The 24,631-nt window shown below is 42.4% G+C and overlaps 1 protein-coding gene across 4 annotated transcripts in view; it reads right to left on the reverse strand.

Annotated features, from left to right (window-relative positions):
• Positions 1-364: 364 nt before the first annotated feature.
• RUNX2 (RUNX family transcription factor 2) overlaps positions 365-24,631 on the reverse strand; it is a 150,386-nt gene continuing 126,119 nt past the window's right edge. For all 4 annotated transcript variants that reach the window (XM_061989504.1, XM_061989507.1, XM_061989505.1 and 1 more), the window contains one exon: positions 365-928. In XM_061989504.1, the coding sequence (XP_061845488.1) occupies positions 450-928 (479 nt within the window). In that variant the 3' untranslated portion in view covers positions 365-449. The remainder of the gene's footprint in view (positions 929-24,631) is intronic.

The raw sequence follows: 24,631 nt of genomic DNA on the forward strand, positions 1-24,631 counted from the left end.
CCATGTTTCTCCTGTTATCTGGGGAGTCCATGCTCTCCTCATTGGCAAAAGAACTCACTAATTATAACAACACTCTAGACCCCAAAAAAAAAACCAACCCCAAAACCCAAAAAAAAAAATTGGAAAAGGGGAAGAGGTGATTTTTTTTTTTCTGGTGTGTGTAAAAAGTATATTTTAAATATAAAACAAGTTAAAATGGTTCCACAAGAGGGGGAAAAAAAAAAATGTGTCATGGTGTGTTGGTAACTCGTGTTATTTATGGCCATTATCATCCCATCTACACAGTTGCACATATTGGTAAAATCTCTCTTTTTTTTTTTTTTAAAAAAAAAAAAAAGGAAAAACAACACAAAAACCAGGCACTTCGTAGTTAGTCGACCATTTGTTTGGGCTTTGTTTGGGTTTGGTTTTTTTGGTTGGTGGAGGTCGGGCCGGCTACGGAAGAAATCTCAGTACGGCCTCCAAACGGACTCATCCATTCTGCCACTAGAATTCAAGACGGTTGGGGAGCTGCTGTGGCTGCCATCCGCCTCCACACCATCACTCTGGTTAGGCAAGTTAGGGTTTAACAGCGTGCTGCCGTTGGACGTGGTGGTGCACGGAGGAAGCATCCTGGAAGGGGAACGGTCCCCTCCTGGCACCATGGGGAACTGGTATGATCCTGATGAAGTGCCATAGTAGAGATATGGAGTGCTGCTGGTCTGGAAAGGTCCACTTTGGTTTTGGGAAGAGCCGGGGTAAGGTGGTGGTAGGTAGGTGTGGTAGTGAGTGGTTGCGGACATACCCAGTGACATGCCTGAGGTGACTGGCGGTGTATAGGTAAAGGTGGCTGGATAGTGCATTCGTGGGTTGGAGAAGCGGCTCTCAGTGAGGGATGAAATGCTTGTGAACTGCCTGGGATCTGAAAATGGGCCCAGCTCTGAAGCACCTAAAAAATTATAACAAAAGACGGGGGAAAACAATTCTGTAAATACCATTTTTTGTATCAAGTGATGATAGAATTTTATTTTTCTAAGAAAACCCACTTCTTTTGGCCCCCAAGAGAACAGCAGACCATATCAAATAATACATTGCAAGGAAGAGAGTCATACACCTGTCTTCTACAAGCGCTGGGCCAAACTTATCCCTGGACTAACTCCACTGATGCCAAGGGAGGGAGTAGCATTGCCAACCTTGAAGCGTTGAAAGGTCACAAGTCAGGCTGGGGGACAGGGAAAAAAAATTCTCCAAAATCAAGGGATTGAAAAAGAGCCAAAAAGAGAAAAGTGGATTTGGAGTTGATTTGCCTTCTGGTTTCTGAGCTTTGAGGACTGCATGTCTCTGGGTTCTTGTTATAGCCTCTGAAGAAACTCAGGTCCTGAGGTTCCCACCTCAGTACACGTTGTCAGAAGCTGGGCTTTTCAGAAAAGTATAAATCACTGTGCAACTTGTAATAAAACTACAAGGATTGGTAACACTGAGTTAATTGCACCACTGACACAGGGGAGTTACATCGGTGGTGACTAATCCCAGCTTCTTGCCTTAAATTAATTCAGTTGGGTGAGGATCTGCTCTGCTACTTCCTATGGCCAAAACCCACCATTTGCTGCATTCAAAGGACTGGCAAAGCCACTGAGCTGATAGCAAAGATGCAAATTTTACTTTTAGTGTAGTTGATGGCAAATTACAAGCCCAACACTCTTTTTGCCATTGGAAAAAAAAAAAAAAAGTTGTTTTCATATGTAGTCTGTGCAGTCTGGTTGAAAAAAAGACCACACAGTTTATGGCTACTGTGAACGGCTGGATGGTAACGCTGTGAATTGGAGTCTAACGCAAAACAGGGATGGGTAAACTCATTTTGCCTAATTTCTAATCCCACATCAAACACTCAAAGTTTTGGAGCAGAAGTGGAAAGCAAACTTTAGTAGCTTGGTGATCTGCTTAGGAGACTGTGGGATGGACAGGAGCAGAAGAAAAAGATGGTGAAAGCTTGTGTTGCAAGTCAGAAAAACAGAAAACAAAGAGGATTTTGGGAAAAGGGATGGGGGAATGAGAAAAAGCTTAATGAAGAAGTACAGTGCAAGAGGGAGGGAAACACGTCAGCCAGTGTGCAGTAGATATATATTTACATTTTTAGAGCGTGAGAGATTGAAAGAGTGGAGCATAAACAAAGCAGGAAAATAATGAAATTGAATCCTGTGCTTCCCAGCCGACACTTCTACAGCTTTACAGTCCTTTAGGTCCAAGGTTCACTCATCTGTCTGTCAATATAGCAAGACTGATTTACCTAAAAGGAAAACACAGCATCTTCTAGCTGGCAAACTGATGTGCTAATCACTGAAACACCCTGTGTATCCTCAGTGTAAGATGCAGAAATGCTTTTTTTTGTGGATATGCTTTGGACCTGACCTGACAGCCCTGCGGTGCAGACGGAAGGTCCCTCTAGCTCTTCCACCCTTGGCTCCCCTACAGCATCCACAATGGTGGTTACTACCTTAAGCCACAGACACAACAAAACTCAGCACCTTGTGTGGCACATTTTGTGATTTAGATGACTATTTTCTCCTGTTCTACTAGCTCATTTAACCCAAGCCTTCCAGGATATCTAAAAACAGCAGAGGGGCAAAGCTCTGGTACAGCTTGGGTTCAGGATGGAGAACCTGGGCCACAGCCAGCCAGGCATCCAAATCACCCAGCCTGAGACCTGGGGATCATAATCTATTGTCTCAAAGATATCGAGTACAGAGCTTTTAACGGGCACTAAAAGCCCATTTTTAACTCCGATGACAATATGATTACTATTATCTTTATCTAGAACTGAATCAGTGACCCACGGGGGAATGGGTCTGTCTCCATCATCAACCCCTCCAACCACAGTCCCGTGGAATGTAATATAACTTGTACCTTTACAGCAAACACTCTACTGCTTGATGCAACTTCTTTCATTCCCAACTGCAAACAATGGCCAGAGGCAATACCACCCAGATTCAAAGCTGTAATTTTGGAACACTATCCTTTATATTGTGAACAGGTCTGATATGTATCTGGAAATATAGGGTTAGAACATAATTTCCCCAGCTGCTCAAAATACTGAGTTTCAATCTGCTGCTGCTTATATTCCCCTTTTTTATTATTGCTATTGCAACTCTCCCAACATGAACAGAGTTGCTTTTAGTTTACCCTGATAGAAGCTAAATGAGACTTTTATAATCAAAGGTAGAATTGGTATGAGCGTAAGGGTGTAGAACAACATCATGGCATTTTTGGTTCCTTTGCAACCCATACTGCTTTTTCTTAATAACAAACTATCCACATAGCTTTACACATTAAAAGGCAATCTCCCTTTAAGAGCTAGATCCAAATATTGTCTGTGTGGGTGCTATCAAAAGATCATTTATATTGAATGACTGGGAAAGTGCACACCACACGTAGGCATTTCTAATGTGGGGCTACAGACCTCCTTTTACACCCTAGTAAATCCACACTTGTTTGTTTTTACTGTTGCTTGTAAAGCACAATCCTATTTACCCCAAGGCCAAATAACCATAATCCTTTCTTATCTCACTCATGGCTCTGTCTGCATGGCTCCTTGCACACTTACCTCCAAACTCCCCTTTTGCTCAAATGCCTTTTGCTATCTCCATCCCTCCCAGCACTAGGTTGTGATTTATTCCCAGACTTCTGTATCGTCATTGTGTAAAGTTATTTTCATAGATCAGAAAAATTTCCTGTGATGCCAATTCTAAAGTCTTCTTTCAAAGTGAGTCCAGAAACTTTTTAAAGTGTCACCTCTAAAATTCAGCTTCTTCGCATCCTCACTGCCATGCAATTTCACTGATGCCTTTTCACCCTCCTCCTCCTCTTTCTGTGCTACCACCTAGGAAAGATTGATTTTGGTTCTAACTTGGAAACACAAGGTGCATATTCAATTACATATGTTTAGCTCTTTGCTTGACTGGGAAGATAAACAACTCTTCTGGGTATGACATCCATCTTTGTATATCTAGTTGCACACAAATAGTGATGTTGATCAGCAAGATACTAACATGACAGTGCAAGTAAATAATTTATTCAGTCCTCTCCCCATTGGGATTAAAGATTTATGCTGATTTTAACTCCATCAGAGCAAGAAAACAATTTGCATCTCTGAATTCCCACTCTCATGATAGCTTGTATTAAATGGGTGATGCACGGATCCTCCACCCTCCATTGTGGCCACGAGATTGTGAAATCACATTTCTGTAAAGAGAGGAGACTTTATTTTGTGTTACCAAAACTGTTGCCAGCAACTGATCAGCTCACCGTGCTTGACAATACCAAAAAAAAAAAAAAAAAAAAAAAGTTGTTTTTTCTTTTAAAAAACCCTCACTTTTACATCCAAAAGTGTCCAGGTTAAACTGCTTTTTAAATCTTCCAAGCTGATTCCTCCTTAACGTAACCCAGCCCTCAAGTTTTCTGAGAGCTACACGTTTAGAACAGAAAAGTGGTCATGTTAATATGCCAATATATATGCTAACGTGCTAGATTCAAGAATACTTCTCCAGTGTGTTTCATATTTAGAATAAGAACAATTAAAATTCCATGTGGTTTCACTTATTTTGATGCAGAAGTCTCATTAAGAAGCCTAGACTTGGGCATTTGCCAGCAGCCGACTAAAATGGTTTTGCATTTGTGCTTAAAAAACAATTTTACCTGTTGCAGCTTTGCAGCTCTACAGTTTACAGCTGAATGCCTACCATGACCATTTCTCTTTTTCAGTTTACAGATGCCAGCTAATGCCGGTTAATGTTCATTTCTCAATTAATAAGCTGTGCTTGTGGTTTGCAGAAAATAAGGCAACAAATTTTTGCCAGGTTTACAGCACTTTGGCCAATCGCTTTCAATTATTCAAGATCATAATGTACCATGGATAGATTAACTCTTTGTGGGTATCACAAGTTGAAACCTACCTTAAAGGGTTATAGGATAATTTTATAACTTACAAATATTACAATTTTCTTTTTCATTTTATGCTATAAAAAAAAAAAAAAGTCCCCTTGGCTTACTGCATATGTCTGATAGGGAAATTTCTAGCACATCAAGTCAATGTGTAATCACTGGATGCAAGAAAACAGAGTGGTGCTGTATTCAAGAGTCACTGGAGAGTCTGTCTCGAGTAAATTCAGCTACATATAGCTAAATATATTTACCAGTAGCTAAATGATTCACTTGTGTTTTGGGGAACTTCAGTGTTAAGACATTTGCTGAAGCAGATACTAGACTTTGTGGGGTTTTTTGTTCAATAGTTCCACTCAGTCTGAAGCATAGCACTAATTTGTCTGTTAAAAATGATTTTTCCTTCCTTTACATCTACGTCTATGAATTATATGTGCAGCTTGGATTACTTACAGCTGATAGTATCGCCTCATATGAAGTATGCCACACACTTCACACGATGAGACAATTTTCTGTCTCTTACAGCTTTGCCAAACTTTAAATGTTCTGGCTGAAATTGTCCATGCTGGGCGTCTGTCTCAGGCTAAATTGTGATTTATGCATTTATTTGTTTTTAAAATTTCAGCTGAAATTCTTCTTCTGGGAAAAATATATTGTTTTACTAATCTTAAACTCTGAGGAGCCTTCCTTTGAAAAGCTGTACCCATTCCACGCTTTGAAGTAAGGACTTGAACTTTGGAATAGGAGTGGCTTTTGTGTGAGAGATGTTGCCACAAAAATCCAGCCAAATATGAACAAACCATAAGCATTCTGCCTAAAAATGGGCAGAAGAGTCTGTACCCCTACAGAGACACTTGTCCAGAGACTGGAATGAAATCCAGGAGTCCCGAGTCCCAAATCCCAGCATTATTTTCTGCAAATGTTGCTGAAACATAATGACACCCCCACCCACCCCTGTGCCAGCGCTGATCGAGATCTGTCCATCATCAGGTCTGTTCACTGGGATGGCAGAAGCCTCAGTAAAAGGAGATTAATGGTGGTAAACTGAGATATCTGTATGACAGTGCAAAGAAAGATTTGGGAAAGTGAGGTTACGTGAAGGTTGCTTTTTTGATAAATCTGAGAAACTGTAAACACAACTAGAAACAAACACAAGGATATTATTAAGGTTACCATGTGAAGAGTAAGAAAGTTAGGAAATACCACCATTCAAGTTACTTCTCCATATGCGCTATGATAAAGCACACAATTACAGGAGAAGATGTTGTTTCTTTCACGTGAACCCTTCTGCAGGCAGCACACAAGCTGACCTCCTCTGGAGAGCTTTCAGAGCTGAGGAATAGAGAAGACCATTGTCTACGTATCCCTCAAATCCACTTCTGCTGAAAATTAGAAGCGATGAAGTCAACAAGGCGAGGGAGACCTGATTATTTCTTGAACAAAATGGGTTTATATGTGTTTCTGCCACATGGCTCCTACGTGACTCACTTGAAATCTCTCCAAATCACATCTTAGTTCCTCTCATTTTCTGTGCCCAACAAAGATACTGGCTTCTGATTTGCACATGTGCTAAATATTCACAGATGCAGCTGAAGCCAATAGGACCATAGGACTAAACAGAAAAAAAATCATGCTATAGGTGACATAAAAATGTGCCTTGAATTACATGAGACCTTGGAGTCAGTCTCAATACTCTTTTTAAAGTGGATTCTTTCTTTCATGAGAATATTTCACTGCAACATTCTGTATACAAATGCTATGGCAGAAATATTAGAGCTCATCGAGAAATTAAGAATTCCTTCTTCAGAGTAGAATTTAATGTTCTGAAATAAGCAGAGCCTGAGGAAATGTAAGGAACAAGAAGAAAACAAAATATTGAAGAGCTGCTCATTAGCACTGTCCATCCTGTGCACTGAACAAGACAGGAATCCCGTGGGAAAACTACCATGTGATCCTGTAATTAAAATCTGTAATATAATGCATAAGCAGAATGAGACTGATTTACAGTTGCACAGGAACCGTAAGTACTGAGATTTCCCAATTTCTGAGCACTTGGTTTTGCAATCTTGCAACTTGTTCGGATGGCAAGGAGTGATTATTTGCTACCTGGATCTCTGTTTTCCCCAAGCATCCTTCTGTATCAGGGGCAGGGTGTTATTTTGCTCTTCATTTTGTTAATTCTTGTCACCCACCTCTGCTAATAAGTGTTTAGTGAACCACACATGACAGAATCCTGCTTCTGCCTCCTTCCATGCAAACCTTTGACTCTCCAGAGGTGTTATACCACCTTCCCTCTGGACGCCACTGAAGGATAGAGTCTGGGACTGCAATTCTCAGGGTTCTCAAACTATGTCCTCATATATCTGTTCCTTGCTGTAGCTGCTGGGTCACGATCCTGCAAACCTATGCTGGTGCTCAGCTTCAGAGCATGTATCTACCTGCTACAAGGGTAAGACCCTCTCAGAAATAACGCACAGGGCTTCTCCCTCCCTGTTTCACTTTTGGGATGAGCTTGCATTGTCTGGATACTTGCAGTCATTTACCATAGGAAATCGTACATTTTCCAATGCCATTTTCCTCCCTTTAATTCAGAAAAAAAATAACAAAAAAGCCTTTTATATATTAGGATTATATTGGGATTTTTTTTTTTTTCATTTTTCTCACCAAAATTACCCTAAGCAGGTCTCCTGGCAAACAACACCATCAGAAAAGGTGCAAAAGGGCCCCCCTCCCCCTTTCCTTCACCTCAACAAGGTGTTAACTTCAAGGCCTAGTTGGGACCATTTAAACTGCAACATTATTAAGCACAGCAGTCTCACAAAAGTCAGAGGCAGGAAGGAACATTTTAACCCCTTCAGAGCCTCACACACAACAGGAGAGAACCAAATTCTAGTGCACCTCCTCCTCATCCCTCAGTACCCCAATCCACACAGTAAACTGCACGCTTGTACCTTCTGCTATTTAGGTAACAGGACTTTGGCACCTAAAATACCAGGGATTAATTTGCAGATAGATGTTTTCACTGAATTTATGGCACGGCACCTAAGCCCTTTGCTGGGAGAAACACCCCATAAATAACACAGTTAGCAGCAACCATTAAAGTACCACTCCTGCAAATAAAGGAAAGTGTTTCCCAAGCAGAACTGTTACACTGCTTAATGGTAAAATCGGGATCTCTTTGCACTTCTCCAGCCTGGGCTCCATCGTTATCTGCCCTGCTTCTTCAATACGACCTTTCTGCTGGATTAACTGTGCTGGAAAAAGGTGATTTTCTTTAGGCACCTAGGTCTTGCTGGGTGAGACTATATATCTAAACACAAGTGGCTCCTGGCTGCACCTCAAGAGGTAGCTCATCTTAAATTTATGAACATCAATGGGTAGGAATTCCTCCCTCATGTGGAAAAAAGCAACAACAAATCCCTCCCAGATGGACTGCTGGGAGCAGAAATGGCGCTCCGAAAGCATCAGTCATCACTGTCTCATTTATAGATGTTGCCTCTTGTGAAGCTTCACTTATATAGAACTCATAAACCTTTCTAACGAGGACCACAGGAGGGGGACAAATGGTCATATTACAGAAATACATCCTCTGCCAGCAGTTGTGACCTGTCAGCTGTGGATACCTCTTGACCTGGTGTGATGGGGAGCCTCTGAGCCTCTCCGTCTTTGCTACCTCATCTCAGTGACTTCAGTTTGGAGCCATCATGGGTGATTCAGGTGGAAAGGAATTGGTAGTATGTCAAAATACTCATGCTTGTTTAAATCTCAGACCATCCACAATGCTTTACATTGGAAGCAAAGAGTAAACAACATTTCCTGGAAATAAGTCTAGCAGTTCTGCAACACGCAGACACACACACAGGCGCGTATCACTCTCACTTCAGTTTTCCCCAATTTTTTCTGCCTGAATTTCAGACGCTGTTGTTTTTTGCCAGCCCAGGTCGAAACGCATCAGAAGTAACATGTGAGGCTTTTCTTGGATAGCAACCTCAGCGGCATCGTATGCAGCAAGGAGGTAAAGCCGCGGGGCTGATTGCTGCAACACATACACAGTGATGGCAAGCATTGGTACAAGAAGAATCCTGTACAAATTCAATGAATGGGAAGATAATATACATTGGGGCTAGCAGTCTACTTTATTGCTTTCTTTTTTTTTTCAGAAAAATGTGCCTTAACTATCCAGTATAAATATTTGTTTCCAATGTTGTTATGAATTGTACTTTTCCACTGCATGCTAGCAACTCAGAAATACCATCTGATCCTCAAGCAGACACAAAGAAACTGTTTTGCAGGGGCGGGGAGGGGGTGGAAGTCCTTGGCATAGCTCTGAAATTTCACCCTTTAAACCCCTCTTTTTCCTCCCCATCCAAATTTTCCTTTCGAATCTCGTTCAACTAATATGCGTCCCTCCTGAGGACAGAGGATTCCTTGCTGGTTCTTGATTAAGTTTTTAAGAAGCCGGGAAGGAAGATATTCTTTGAAACTGGATCTACTGTAGGATGGGAGCCAGCACACAGGACACCGTGTCTTTCAGAGAAGGCCACACACAGTGCCACTCCAGTCATATGACTTCTCTGTCACATCCTGAAGCCATTTCCAGCTCGTGTGCGAGTTTGTACTCCCATTTAGAAAAAGGATGGGATATATTGGGAACACACATATGGAAACACTTTCAGGGAATCAGTTTCCATGAAATCCATAATAAGCCAAGTGGCTTCAGATGTGGCAGTGTGCCTCAGATTAGCAAAAAGAAAAAAAAAAAGAAGAAGAAAAAAGTTTTAAAAAAAAAGGAGACAAAAAGAAAAAGCACAAATCTGCCCTTTCAGCCCTTATTTCAGTTTTAAGGAGGGGAAAAAGGAAAAAAAAAATAATGACTTATGGCTACCAAAACAGGGAGCCACAAAAAAGTAGACCTAATGAGAGTGTTCCTCCCTCCCCCTAAAAACTGCCATGGCTCCCAGACAGCTCCCCCAGCATCCGCCGGCACAGGGAGCTCGCGTGGGGCCAGGAGAGCCATTGCCCTGCCTGCGCCAGCACGTGGGGTTTGGGCAGGCTGCCCACCCTCTGGTACCAGGCAAGGGCAACTAAGAGCATTTCCAAAACCTGTAGCTCAATGATAAACTGCTCATTAAATAAATCTCCCAGGAAAGGCTGGATTCAGGAGGGACAAGCTCTGCATGGGGCTGGCTATACCTGGCTCATAATAAAAGCAGGATTTATGGTGGGGAAGATATGTTGGGTGTTAAGCGGTGATGCCAGGCAAGAGGTGGATATCATCTGCCAAATACATCCCAACAGCCAAGAGCCAAAGGCCAAGAGCACCCCCTCTGTGCCCTCAGTGATAGGTACTGACAAGTAGGAGCCAGAGAGTGCACAGCCCAAAATTCTGCTGATCCCAAACAGCATGGCAGAAGGCCGAAGGCCACGTCAGCCCCGGACAGGAAGGAAGCAGCCAGCTCATCCGAGCTAGCATGGTGCTGGAATAATTTTTGCAAGGCTAAGGAAGTGGGAAGAAGCACGGAGCAAGTGGCAGGAGTTCAAACAGGAACTGAAGAGATGCTACGTGCACCTCTGTGACAGCTAGCTGTGTTTTTATCACGAGAAAACAACCAGGAATTTGTCTGCCAACTGGGCCTGCATCCTACAAACCCTACTTTTCCTGACAAACAAATGTCTCCACAAATAGTAGTCCCTCTGTTTTCAATAGGGTTATTTGTGGAGGGACGGACCACCCAACACGAGAGGATCAGGCCCTCCACTCCCTCACTCTGCAGCTCACTTAAACCTTCCATAGTCAAACGCAAACACAAAAATCCCCAAGAACTGCAAAGATTTTTCCTCGTTGTTGCTGGAAAAGCCCTGGATGAGAGGCTCTGTGGAAAGGTCTCCTGTGCTGCTATTAATACAATGTTCTCCCCGACTTCCGCCTCCAAAATGGGGATTTGCTATTTGTTTCTCAGGCTGTTTCTTTCCACCCGAAGCCTCAGCACAGTAAACTAACTGAAAACTTCTGCATCAAGGAGAAGGTCTCTTTTAAAGTTTTGCTTGGCTTTGCTTTCAAAGAGTTGTCTGTATACTTTAGAATATGTAGAAGTTGCCTTTGATTTAAACCTCTCTCTTAACAATAGACAAGAGACGATTTCTCTACTGAGCAATTTAAACAAAAACAAACATATTTTGGTTACCCAGGCCTTGTTCTCAAAATGTGCTTTTTTTTGCCTCTTTTTTTGCTTTTTTTTCTAGAGAAAAATCAAACCCTACAAATTGTTATGCTTCAGGCTGAAAAAAACTCAAATTCACAAACATAGATAGTCTGATTTTTTTTTCATGAACAATATACTACATAGAGGAAGAAAAGGCACCTCCCCAGCCCCCAGACATCCATAAAACACAAAATCCCTTCATCTAAACAATTCAAAACACACTTTTCTCCAAAATAACTTCTCCCTTAAGGGACATTTTCAGTCACAGTCCCTGATCACGTCTGGGCCATGATGTTGGTTTTTTTTCTCCTCCCTGGCATGAAGTCCTGTGTCCCCAGAGGGTAAACAGCCACACCTAGTCCCACAGGAGCAGCTGAAAGCGGCTTCTTGTGTTGGGAGCGGGAGCTGCGCAGGGGCCACAAGAGCAGCCACTCCGGAGGGGTTGAGGGTACTCAGCCCACAGAGAGCTCCTGGGTACTGCAGAAATGAGAGGACAGATAGCAGGCAGGCATTTCCATCTTAGGTTAAAGATTTTAGCAGCAGGCGAAATAACGCTGTTGGAGTGAAAACAGTGGAAAATAACTCGCCCAGTGACAGCCAGAGTTTTTTTCCTTACAGTGAGAACACACTTCCCTACACGACTGGCGGTAATGTCAGGCCATGATAATATTGTCAAACACGTCAGCATGACTCAAGACCCACTGGACAGAGGAATTTCAGGAGAGTCAGGGTGCGAAGGAGCCCTGTGGGGAGATGCGTGGGTGAACACCAAGCCAAACTGCTGTGATGGTCTCATGGGGCAGAGGGAGAGCAGCTCGGGGATGTCACAACCCTTGGCATCACAGGAGCAACAGTGTGGCTCTTGACAAGCCGCAGGACAGGAATTGCCAGTGTGCAGTGCAGCCTGCCCCGAGCCACCACAAGCTTCAGGGAGACAGGAAATCCTCGCACGCAGCTGCTGCTCTTAGTATCTAAGAGTCAAAACTACCGAGCAGTGCAAAGACCTGCAGAGTTTCAAACCATGCATTTAGTCACTCAGTGCCCGATTAGATATTGAACTGTCACGAAATTCAGCAGGACAAAGCTAAACACAGCTGTACAGCAAGGTTAGCGTCACTATGTCCCTTTTTATTTTCAGCATTGCACCACTTTAACAATATATGATTTTCAATTTCGTTTAATAAAAGTAGTGTAAAGCACTTGGTATATTTTCTTTCATTCATTTCAGACTCAACCTGAGTTTCTTACAAAGTTAAGGCAAACTGCTGTAAGCTAAGTTTCAATCCATTATAAGCTTGTCCACACAGCATCTGCATTCATCAGCTGAGGTGAAGCTTAAAGCAGCCCAGCTTTGAACACCTCTAAATAAATGCTTCTTCTCCATAGTGCACTGTCTGAATATGGTTTTTATCCTCCCAGGAAACTGGTGATGAGAAAGAGAAACAGACTTTGGTCTGTAATAGATCACACCATAAACATGCTTTAGGCTGTTTGCTATATAGCAACTTAGACTATACCACTGGCAGCTCAAATCACTATTGACGGCATAAACTTAAAATCCAAGTTACCAAGTCTAAGATAAACCACAGTAACAGTCACTTGAATGGCCACAGCTCACGGTAAATGTGAGACACTACAACTCTGTAACAGGAGGTTAAGACTCTGCCTTGTGCTTGCTACAGGCTATAGAAAAGTACACTCCTACCAAAGTCTAACTAGGCCTGCAGTTAAGTGAGAATAACGTGGCTAGTCTCTGAAAGTTCTTTATTACAGAAAAACAAAGAGCTTGGACCAAAAAAAAGTGTATGTTATTCAGAAGTTTAGAAAGTCCACTTATCCATTAAAGTCATTAAAAGGTGAAACACGATGCATTGCTTTCTGGCTCTTGCTACTGGTTTGTTTTGTAGCTTAGGGCAAATAATTTGATTTTCCTGGCCAAATTTTACTTGCTATAAGATGGATATTTTAATACTTTGTATTATCCAAGTGACAAAGGTCAGCAGCATAGTTTGGAAAATACTATGAAATCCTTTGTTGGAAGATGTTGTAAAGTTTCAAAGATTAAAGGCAAACCCACCAGACATTTTTTATAAGTTCTTCAACAGGTGAAGACACAGAAAAGGTGCCAGTCAGACAGAGTAAAGAGAACTTTGCTTAAAATAAACTCTCATACGCAGTCCCGAGATCTGAAGTAAAAAAGAGTCGTACAAAGCCTGAATTATCGCCTTCAGTTGTCTTCATCTGCTTGAGAAAGCAATGGCTAGAATTGCTTTAAACTAAACAACCCTCCAGCGCATCTGCAGAGCAGACTGGTGTGAGCAGAAGCTGGCCCGGCTGAGGACGAGGCGCCGTGCTCCAGCTCCACTGCGCCTGGAATGGTTTCATCCATGGGCAAGCAGCCTGGCCTCAAAACAGCTCCAAACCAGTCTGGCCCACCTACGTGGGCCAGGCCAAACTAGGAACTAGTTGGGTTTGGACTACCCTGAAACCCAGCTTCCTATCTAATTTTGGAATCTAATCCGATGGCTCCTAATTAGGCTCCAGTGGTACTTAGATCCTCCCCTGCGCTCCTTTTCACCCATAAAAAAGAAAACAACACAGGGTTGGCTTTTAGCAGGAATCAAAATGAAAACAAAAACAAGCAAAAAATCCCTTTAGAGGGAGATATTTGAGAGAGGAAGAGGGAAGAAAAGGGGAAGAGAGGTGCCTTTTTTCCCATTGCCAGGATTCCTCTGCGGCTCCTCCAGTCATGCCAGCATCCACATCACAGTTCCCAGGGACTTCCTCTGAGAAGCTTCTGTGAGATGCCTCTTCCAATGAGCCATTTCATCTCAGGCTTATTTTGCAGAGATTTTGGGTCAGCAGCCCTCCTGGTGTTTTTGAGGCACTTGCCTCCCTTCCTACTTGGTAAACCAGTCACCTTTGCAGAAGGTCTAATCATCTGTCCTCAGTCTCCAGTTCATATCCCAGCCTTTGCAGTCTGCACCCTGGAAGCTGTCTAAATGTTTATGCTCTTTCTCACAGAGGTTTCTTCTCGATACCTTGCCTCTGTCAACACTGACAATCCCTACAGTTCTAGGTCTATTCACCACACTCTGGTGATGGCTCCCCCTTTACAACCAGCAGTCTCACTCAGAAGCCCGGGGATATTTTGAATGTATTCATAAAGCCCCCACCACTTCTCAAGCATGTATTCATGTACTCTTTTATAATGTTAGGTTTGACTTCCTTTGTTTTCAAGTTTATTTTCTAAAAATCTTTTAACTGCACTGAAATGATCTATTTCAACCTTAATGAGGTTTTTTTGGCTGGGACTTTTCCTTCTTTAGGACATGATTTTATTTTTGTTTTCAGTGGCAGCAACACACATAACTAGCTGGCTACACTTTACAGGAGTGACCTGCAGATGTTCAATCCTGTTTCTGCACAGAAGGGCACAGACCATATCATCTCCTGAGGTCCCTATCAGTCCTATATGACTATGATATTATAGACCTATAGGAAACATAAGAATTGATCTATCAGCTCCTCTGGGGCTATTTACAGAGGTCTACTTAAATACAATGATCCAGATAGAAACCTCCAGCTTTGGGGAGTATGGACTAGATGATCTCTTAAGGTCCCTTCCAACCCTTAAGATTCTGTGATTCTGAAACCCTTACAGCCTGTGAATATACATATGTGGTCTGGTTTTGCACTCCAGGAGAACTGAGCGATCACTCTTGTCCATGCTGAGAAGGCAATGGGTACTTGATGGACCCTTGGCCTAACCTGGCGGGGCTGATCTTCTGCCCCACTCAGCTTCTTCAGTGATGGTGCTGACCAACACTGCTTTCCTCTTGTTACAAGCTGTAAAGAGCAACTTTGTGCTTTTCTTTCCTGCTGCCCCTGAAGCCTGGGAGGAGAAGAAGAGCCACAGAGCTACCCCAGTACCCTCCTTCAAACACCATCTGTGCACTCCCTTCTGACCCATGCTCACTATTATCCAGCTCTAGTGAGGTTGCAGCCACTGCTCTCACCTCATTGGTTTTCCTCCTGTTTCCTCAGTTCCCTCTTGTGTTCCCTTCTACATCTTGCAACCAATTGAATGCAAATTCATAGCGGACAGGGCTGACCTCTCTTTTTTTTCCTCTTCTTCTTTAGTTGCATAGTCCTTAGCACAACGGGATTGGATTTCCAGATGCTACCGCAGCACAAACAGTATCAGCAGCTGCTGCCTGTGGTGCGGTCAGCAGTGATTCCAGCAAATGCCCATTAGCTATTCACAAATGCAACCATTACTTTGATCACTGAGCCGCGTCCGCCTGCAGTAGCCAAACTTGGGTGCTCCAGCTAAAGTCAAAACCTCAGGCAAAGCCTTGGCAAGGGGACTGATCTCCAATTTGTGGAAATCTCCTTTCAATACCACGTTCAGCTTTCAACACAACACAGAACATAATTTCAGCACACAATTAAATAAGACAAGCTGTGTTTTTACAGACATCTACCACCTAAAAATGATGTGCCTTATACATTTGGTCCTCTGTCTCCGCTGCAATCCTGTTTTCCAGGCAAGCCCATTGCGCAGACTAATTATACAAACTAAAACAAGGTGGGCATACCTTTAGCTGACAGCTTTAGAATATTCTTCCAACTGTAGACAGAGCTTGTTTAATAGAAAACGGGATAAAAACCTACTGATGTCTGTGGATCAAACAGTGATAGTCCAGTTAATCATTAAAAATAACGAGTGGAAACCACGCATGTGGCATCACTAGACCTTCTGTAGAGACTTTACTTCTCAGCTAAATGAAAGAGGCTTTGTGGATATCACTCCTAAGCCAAGCATACCACCTTCCACTTCTCACTGCCAGAAAAATGTAGTGTTAAAGAGGCAGAAAGACTGACATGAGATGTCTTACCAACTCCATTTTGCTTTCAGAATTGATACTGGTTTTAAATGTCCCATACTGGTTATCTCTACTAGTGCTCTCCTTCACTCAGCATAGTTGCTCCTCTCTCTCACAAGAGCCCGAAGAGGTTTCTCCAGTCACCTACACTCAGTACTTCTGTATTACAAAATAGCATATTATGGCAAACATTCATGGCTACCATAGGACAAAAAGAGTGGTTAGAGAGACCTCTGGGAAAAATGACCTTGAAAGCACTTTTAAAATGCCACAAAAGCTCCCTACATTACATGTCTAAACCTTTTTTTTGTCAGAACCAAACTTTATGCAATGAAAGCATTGCCTGGTCCAAGTAATCCCAAGGGTTTAATGCAGTTTCAACTCTCTATTCTGAAATTTGCCCACAGAGTAATTATGGAGAGCAAAGAAGTTGCTCTGGCTGGATGTCTGCTACCCAATGGGGCCACAGAATGAGCTCTGAGCTGCAGGCTTCTCTTTGCTTTTGACAGAGCAAACGCTGAGTAAACCTGGAGGGAAAAGCCCCCCTGACTATAGTTGCATTTTAAAATGAAAGGTTAAACGCTGAATGAAAACTAGGGAAGAATGCATATCCTGTTGTATATCTTTTATCTCCATCTAGGATTGTGGGTGAGGAATGAAATTAATTTTGTTAGAAAAAGTGGGAAGGACTTTACAATCAGGCAACTATAAAAGCAGAAAAAAAAATCCTAAAGGAATCACAGAAGCCCACAAAGTCAGTGAAAAATTCCTCTTCAGTGCGTTTTTTCAGGTGGGCTAGAAAAGCAAAAGTCCCACTAGTAATTCAACCAAAAATAACCCCTTTTCAGCGGATATCGTAGGAGTTTGACTGATTAGGAAGGGGAACTTCCACCATTTGAGAGATCACAGTGAACCCACAGCAAACTTTAAATGTCAAAAATATTTTTGCACTGTGCCTCTCCAGTCTCTTTGCAAGTCAAACCAGTTCCACATCCAACAATGTCTGGTTCCCTGTGGCTTTTGCCATCTCCCCAAGACTCATCATAGCAACCTCCTTTCTTACCCACCTCCTTGTTGTATCTGTCACTGCCACAAGAACCCTCTCAGAACCTCAGAAATAAAAATCAGGGCTGCAATCTGACGGACAAAGTTAGAGTAAGTTCAAATGACTGGAAACTAAAGTTAGACAAATTCAGACTAGTAATAAGACCCACATTTCCAAAGCAAGCTTAATTAGCATCTGTAACGATAGGTTGTGATGGATTTGGGTTCCCTGGAAATTTTTAAATGAAGACCAACTGGGGTTTTGTAGTTTTATTTGGTTGGTTGTTTTTTTTTTTTTTTTTTCTCTCAAAGGTTATCCTCAAGTTCATATGAGAGCTACTTTGGTGAAATTGTACAAATAGGTTCAAAACACATGATCGCAAGGGTTTCACTGTATTAATAGTCTATGAATCTATATATCTATGGAAAGCTCCTTGTATCAGATTATTCTTTCCTGGGCTTTATAGATGAAGTTCCACCATTGCTTAAAGTCTTTGTCCTATACAAAAACTCCTTGGACACAGAAGCACTATTGAGCATCGTGTCGGTGCGGGGTTGGGTTCCCCCGAGGGGACCCTGTGCTACCCGCACACAGCTCTTGAGGACATGGGCAATCTGTCGCAAGCTCAAGAAGGCACCTCCTGCTTTGATCCCTTCCCTCACTTTTTTTTTAGTCTGTCTGAAAACAAATATTAAAGAGATTTCCAGATAAGTGTCCCCAAATACCCTCCCTTTACGCATATAAAATAGTTCCTTCTCTCTTAATAACATCATTTATGAGCCACTTGAAGATGTGCACCTTCATTTTATCTCATTGATCTTTCTCTTTTACAATTGCCTGCATTGTTTTCTTTTGTACGACCACAGAAAGTCTGAACCACCTGCATGGCTCTTACCTTCTCTTTTGGTCACAGGTATCAGCCCAGTATTACCAATATCAAAGCTCTTTTAAACCTGACAGTCAAGCTGGCATGACAGCAGATCCTTTTCTGCTAAAACATGCAACAAGGGAGAAGGAGGTTTGGACATCTGTAAAATGGGGACAACAAAAATTAATCACTTCAAAAAGGTGTTGTAAAGCTCCACTAGGCTCTAACACTCCCTTTCTGATCAAATTCTGCATGGTCAAATTCTGGACTGACACAAATGCAAGGATTTTTCACCAAACGTCAAGGCAGATCCAGCTATTTCTACCAGCAGCAGTTTTTGCCTTTTGAATTGTATTTTTCAGTGTAAGATTTGCAGAACTGGGCCTTTTAAACCAAACAGCTCCTAAAAGACATAAGATGCTTTTCTATCTGACTTGTACCACAGATGCAGTCTGAGAAAACCCTAATTCTTCTGCATTTTATGGAACTATAAGTTCAGCTTGTGCAAGTCATCAAATCACATCCACTGCAACAAAGATTCAAGCCCATGGAGACCTTTAAAGGCCAAATAAGGAGTCCTGATTACTCTATATGTACCAAAGATCCTCAGGTACGGAGTTAGGTTCCCTCTCTGTAATCAGGAGACACACGGTCATATATGTCAACACCACTGGTTCCATCCTAGTTGGAAAAATCAATGGTGATTCCACCAAGAAAACAGAAAGCTCACCAAATGTCTTTCCACAAGGATGAAACAAAGAGCTTAGTCCCACAGCCTTCCTGTTAGGAGCTTATTGACTTTATTGGAAGCACACATCTAGCTAATGGCTCAGGATCTGGCCCTTTGAAAGTCTGGAATTGAGCGCCCGGTTGCCCCATTAACAATTAGCATTCTGTTTACAAAACCCAGCAGAGTCAGTAAGAATAATCATTACAAAACATGCTCAGACTGTGATTCCGGTTTAAGTTAATATAATTTTAATGAGTTCTTCAGAAAAGGCCTGGCACTTATGGAAAATTTCCTTAATTAATATCAGACCCTAAATTAGTAATAAAAAAAAAAAGCCCTGAATATCATTTGGTCTCAAGCTGGAGCTAAAGTATGTTTTGGCATCATTACTAACTGTTAGCAGCAAGTTCTGGAAACAGATGCAAATCTCGATATGTGTCCTAAATATAAAACACATTGCAAAAAAAAGCTCAGATAAAAATATATCTATACATCCACATATATTTGAGTGTGCTATTTCCTGCCTGTATCAGCAACAAATTTATTCCATTTAAAAACATTCCACTTGTTTCTTTTAGGTATTTTTTAAATCCCTTAGTTCAGAAATAAAACCTCTCTCCCTTTGCCTTCATTCTTCCTGTTTATTTCCTCTCTCGACAGCCGTTTTAAGTAAATGAAAAGGGCTTAAAGATATGCATTATAATATTCAAATGTCTGAAAATCAGCCCACTTGTTTTACCACCTAAATATGGGTATAGGTACCTAATTTGAGGCCACCCACGCTAGAAAAATTTGGCCTTCATCCTTGAGGTAGGGATCATGCAGTGCATCTTCTAGACAATCACTCCAATGAGAGATTCTACCCAGCAGAGAGGCTGCTACTGAAACCCCACAGACGAGTGCCAAGGTGCTGAGATTCCCAGGTGGCACCTAGTGGGCAGGAGACTAAAAATGGAAAACCTGCGGTAAACAAAATAAATAGAACCACTGAAAAATAATGTATAAAAAGAAAAAAAGACAAGTTAGATGTTTAGGGAGGGTAGCAAAATAAGCAGGCTGTTTCTGAAGACTCAAGCTCCCCCAAGTTCTTTGCCTTTATTCAGTGTCACCTTGCAGGGAAAGCATTGAAAATCAGTTAGGAGAAATGGAGACAGAGACAACCTTGAGTCTCTCAGCTTCCGTTTTAAAAAAATAAGAAGACAGAGTGAAAATTGTTATAGTCACCAAGAAAAACATCACAACGCAGTGAGCACACCAGAAACAGAGCTGGCTTCTTGGGTTTGCCAAGAGCCTGAGACAATATTGCTGAAGCGTGAACTACTCATTCATTTCAGGAGCTGCTAACACCAAGGCTGTGGTTGGCAATAGCCACGGTGTTAACCATTTCTCTGCTTCCCAGAGCACATGAAGAGGAGAATAATTGTATTTTGGAGATAGCACTAATGCCTTCTCTTATTAAGGGTCTCATCTCGAAATGTGCTCATTATCTACAATATTTAATGAAATTAGTAGGCATTAAGGGATGCAAGAATAGCTACTTCATACAACGACAGTTTTAACTTCATGGTTGCAAAGTTTCTGAGCTCCTTTGAAGAAGATAAACAACATTTCTTTCATGTAGTTAATATTTTTCAAAGACTAAATCACCCCTAAAAGGTAAAATCCTTTTAGGGATCATGCATGTACTTGACATTAGGTATAAGCCAAAGTAATTCATGTTCAGGGTTTAGAAACACAAGATGACAACCAGCACAGGACCTCAAGAAAAAAACAGCCTATCACTGTGAGCTACTTTCTCATTAACATACAAACACTAAATCCAGAGGTTCAGCTGGAGCCGCTTCCATTATATTCAGGGAGTTTTACTTTCTGATCGGTAGACTTACACAAACGAAAATTAAATTGTGCAAAGGAACAGTACTGTCACTGATGAGGGCATGGCTGGAATTCATTTCCACTTGCCAGTCCTCAGTGAACTGGGAGAAAAGGAACATCTCTTATATTTAATACCTGATGAAGGTCCAGGATGGTCTGAACAGTGCGATCATATCTACAGAGCAAGATGAATTAATGGGAAAGTTTGGCTATGCTTGAACTAGCAAACAGTTCAGGTTGAGGGCCCATTCTATCACTCTAAATCATATGGGATGGCCTGGCCACAGATGTAATGTCAAATTCCTTTGGGCTCCAAAACAGGGTGGCTGCCTCTGAGTTGCCCATGGGAGCAGGTTTGGCACTCTGATCATTTGCAGACCACAGCTCAGACCTGTTTGCTACCACACTCGCCAATCCTGCTCAACACCAATCTTGCTGACAATTTAATAGTACTGATATTTAATAGCCCAGATCCTACCACTGTGTAATTTATTGGTAAAGATACTACTTTCTGGCCATTTTAGTTCAGAGGGATCAGTCTGCAGACTTCTTTTGTTTAGAGGCTGAGCCTAGCATATCCCTTATCTGTCTCAGCGTGTCCCTCATCTATTTCAGCATGTCTCTATTCAATGTCACAGTAAATATAAAGACAGCAAAATATACCCTGCACACTTCAGAGACTCCAGTATGTGAGATGGGAGAGTTTGGGTGTGGTGGCATGAGGCCAGCATCTCCAATTGACAACTGTCTGCAAAGACTGCAGGAGAAGGTAGGTTTGGTGATTTGTCCTGCTACTTAGATTCAGTTTTCATTGTCTCCTTTGCCATTTGGGCATTTGTCAAACATAGCTGCATAGGAAAGGCTCTTCCACAGCCAGCATCAAGCTTATTTATGTTACACTTGCCGGGCAGGTCCTCCAGCAAGACCCTGTCCCTGCAAGTCTCTCTCACAGGTGAAGCAAAAAGCAAGACACCAGAATTTAGGCAGAAGGGTGAGGAGGTCCAGGGAAAATGTAGGGGAAGAAGTGTCTCCATTTCCCTTCTCAGTATTCTCAACAAAATTAAAGTCAAGCTCAATCCCTGCAGTTGCAGAGCAGGCAGCGGTCAAGATGAGGCAGACTACGAACAGAGTTAAGCCAGGACTGAAGTGTAACAAGGCTGCAATACAGATATATTTATGGGACAGTTAAATCACCTCAACAAAGGCAGGCTATCAGATCAGACATGCCTGTACCTGAATTACTACTCACCAAGGCTTGCTTTAGAGGCTGTGGAGACAAACAGGCTCTTCCAAGGCACTGCCAGGGAACAGCACAGCTCATCTACAGACTGGTCAAGCCCTGAAAATGCCAGTTTGTCCTCACTGACTCAAAAGGGAGCTGTGAGTAAACTTCTCAGATATGGATATCTACCCTGGGGACACCTATACACATATTTCACCTGCTGCTGGGCAGCCCTCTTGTGATTGCAGGAACAACTCGACCTGTACGCCCTACTCTGAACTTTACATCTGCTGTGGACTTGTTGGATCAGTCCTAGAGCTTTATGTAAAATCGCTGTGATTTGTATTTATATGAATCATATACATTAATTACATAATAGACAGTTATACTCCCCATCCCACATGCACTTTGGTCATGCCTAGGACACAAAGACTGAGGGCAATCACTATGAATCATACAATAAGACTACGTCCTTCAGGCAAAACTCTCTCCAAAATGACCATGTTCTTATATTCCCATGGTTTCCACTACACTATTATTTAATTAAGAATATTAATCTGCTAGGCCACCAGCTTTCACCATTTTCTGGAGAAGTCTGAGCAGACAAAAATTTTAATAAAAGATGGGGAATCCTGCTCTTTTTATGACTGAGTTGGTGCAATAAGGTAAAGCAATTGGATAGCCCTGTGAGCTTATTTTTTATTTATTCTTGATACAAACATGAGACGTAAACACCAGACAGATCACCATGTCAGATAATTTTTTGTCCTTTGTTTGTCGGATATTGCTGTTGAATAGTACCCAAATGTGTGTGATACAGGATTAATTAGTTATATTACACTGAAATACAGCACTGATCCCCATTTGGAGAACAAAAGAAGAATACTTGAAGTCTGACAGTCATGAGTACTCATTTGCACGTGCCTGCAGCACGCATGCAAACATTTCAGTTGATCAAAGAAATCAGCCTAGACACCCACATGACCAGTTCAGCCACATTGCACCAGGCTGACCAAAAAACTCCTTGGAGTTGCAGCCCGCTGCTCTTTTTCCCCTCTCCCATGGGACAGAACTGCATGAACTGCTGTGGTATTATCTCCTGCCCAGCAGCTCCAAGTCTCTTCTGATACTCAGTCTAACCTGGTATTGAAACACAAGTGTTCTCACCACCAAGAGATGCACCCATCTAGGACAGGACAGAACTCCATCCAATTTTGGCTATGGGATGGATGTGTCATGGAGATACCATCAAAAAGTGCTCTTGAGGGCTGCCACTGACGATACAACCAGGAATCAGTCTTTTGAAGAACACAAGAATTTGTCTAGGCAGAGGCATGGACAGGCTCTGGAAAGCCTGAGTGATATTAAGTTGTTGCAGGTAGGAAGTCCTGTGCCTGTAGGTTGGACACTCAAGGCCTAAGGGGCAAGTTTTACCCATTTTTCCTCCTGCATGATGTTAAGCAACAGGCGGTAAATATGGCATTCATTAAAATTACCTTGAATACCTTTAACAGCCTTGATAATCAGATTTCTGCCACTGTATCAGAAAGTACAGTTTCTTTTTATTCAAGGCCTTGTAAAACTCTAATTTATCCCTTATGCACTGGAAGTGCCTGAAATTTTCTAAAATCTTTTTTTCCCCCTCTCTGTTCTCTGAAAGGTGTATCAAGCAACTGAACCAAGATTTACATTTCTCTGTGTCTGAGGGATAAACTGATTGCTGTAAGGGGCAGCTTTAAACTTGCTATTTCTCTACTTTATACACAAAAGCAGTTAGATCCTGCCTTCCCTCCCTGTGGTACTGCTAAGCAGAAACTCTTGAGAGGGACCGCAGGGTTTGCAGCTGGGGCTGCAACGTGCCTCCTTGCAACTCCTCCTCCACCCAGGAACACCGCTCCATTTCTGAACATCAGCAAACACTGCAGACAACCTCTGGCACTTGTGGAAGATCAAAGTCCCTTTTTGAAACCTTGAATCTAACCGTAAGCAAGATCCCCTTGCTGTGAAAAGGTAAGAGCATTGAGGAGGCGTCGGTTGAACCCCCAGAAGATGAAGGGCAAGAAGCGTGAAAGCAACCGACTGTTAGAGTACAGCAGAAAAGTTCAGTCTGCGGCCACATAATGCACACAGCCATGTCTTCTAGTCATTCTGCCTGTGCCCACATGCCAGGCACTCATGTCTGAATACACACAGACAAGCAAGGGCTGCAGGGCAAGTACTTGTGGTACAGCTGCTGAGGTCCCAGCCGAGCCTCTCCTGGAGGTATTGCTGGGGGCATAATTACAAAAATAACCCATTCTACTACAACACAGACCATTGGGAGGCTCTGACTCAAAGGGAATCTGTTTCAGGCCAAACAAAGCATTTCCTCAGCATCAAGTTGATCGAGTTTTTTGAACCAAGTCAGCTTGTTGCACAGAGAGCCTGCAGGAACCTGCTCCACCATCCTCCAGCCCTCGGCCCACATGGAGCTGTCTGGCATCTCTGAGAAGGCAGAACACGCTTAGGACGGCAGAGGGTTTTGCAGCTGTTTGTTTGAGAAACAAAGCTTCCCTCCTTCAAGATGAAAGAAATCAAGGAGTCTACGCTAATCAAATCCTCCACGCCTGTTGGCTGAAGTTCAACTTGTCAGCAATGCAGCTTAGTGAAGTGATCAACATTACTAGTGCTGTGAGCTCAGTGGAAGGCGAAAACACGACAGCAGGAAATTCACCTGGCTGTGAGTCAAACAGGTGTATGGCAGCAGCATCCAAGATTATAATAATATCTTGCAAACATGCAAAAATAGATGTAATAAGACTGATTCTTTGGTTTTCATTAATGAATCATAAAAGCTTTCTTTACACTACACATGCTTTTTTGGCATACGCTGCTAATATTTCCAC

Source organism: Colius striatus, chromosome 2 (genome assembly GCF_028858725.1).
Source record: "Colius striatus isolate bColStr4 chromosome 2, bColStr4.1.hap1, whole genome shotgun sequence".
NCBI classification, from domain to species: domain Eukaryota; kingdom Metazoa; phylum Chordata; class Aves; order Coliiformes; family Coliidae; genus Colius; species Colius striatus.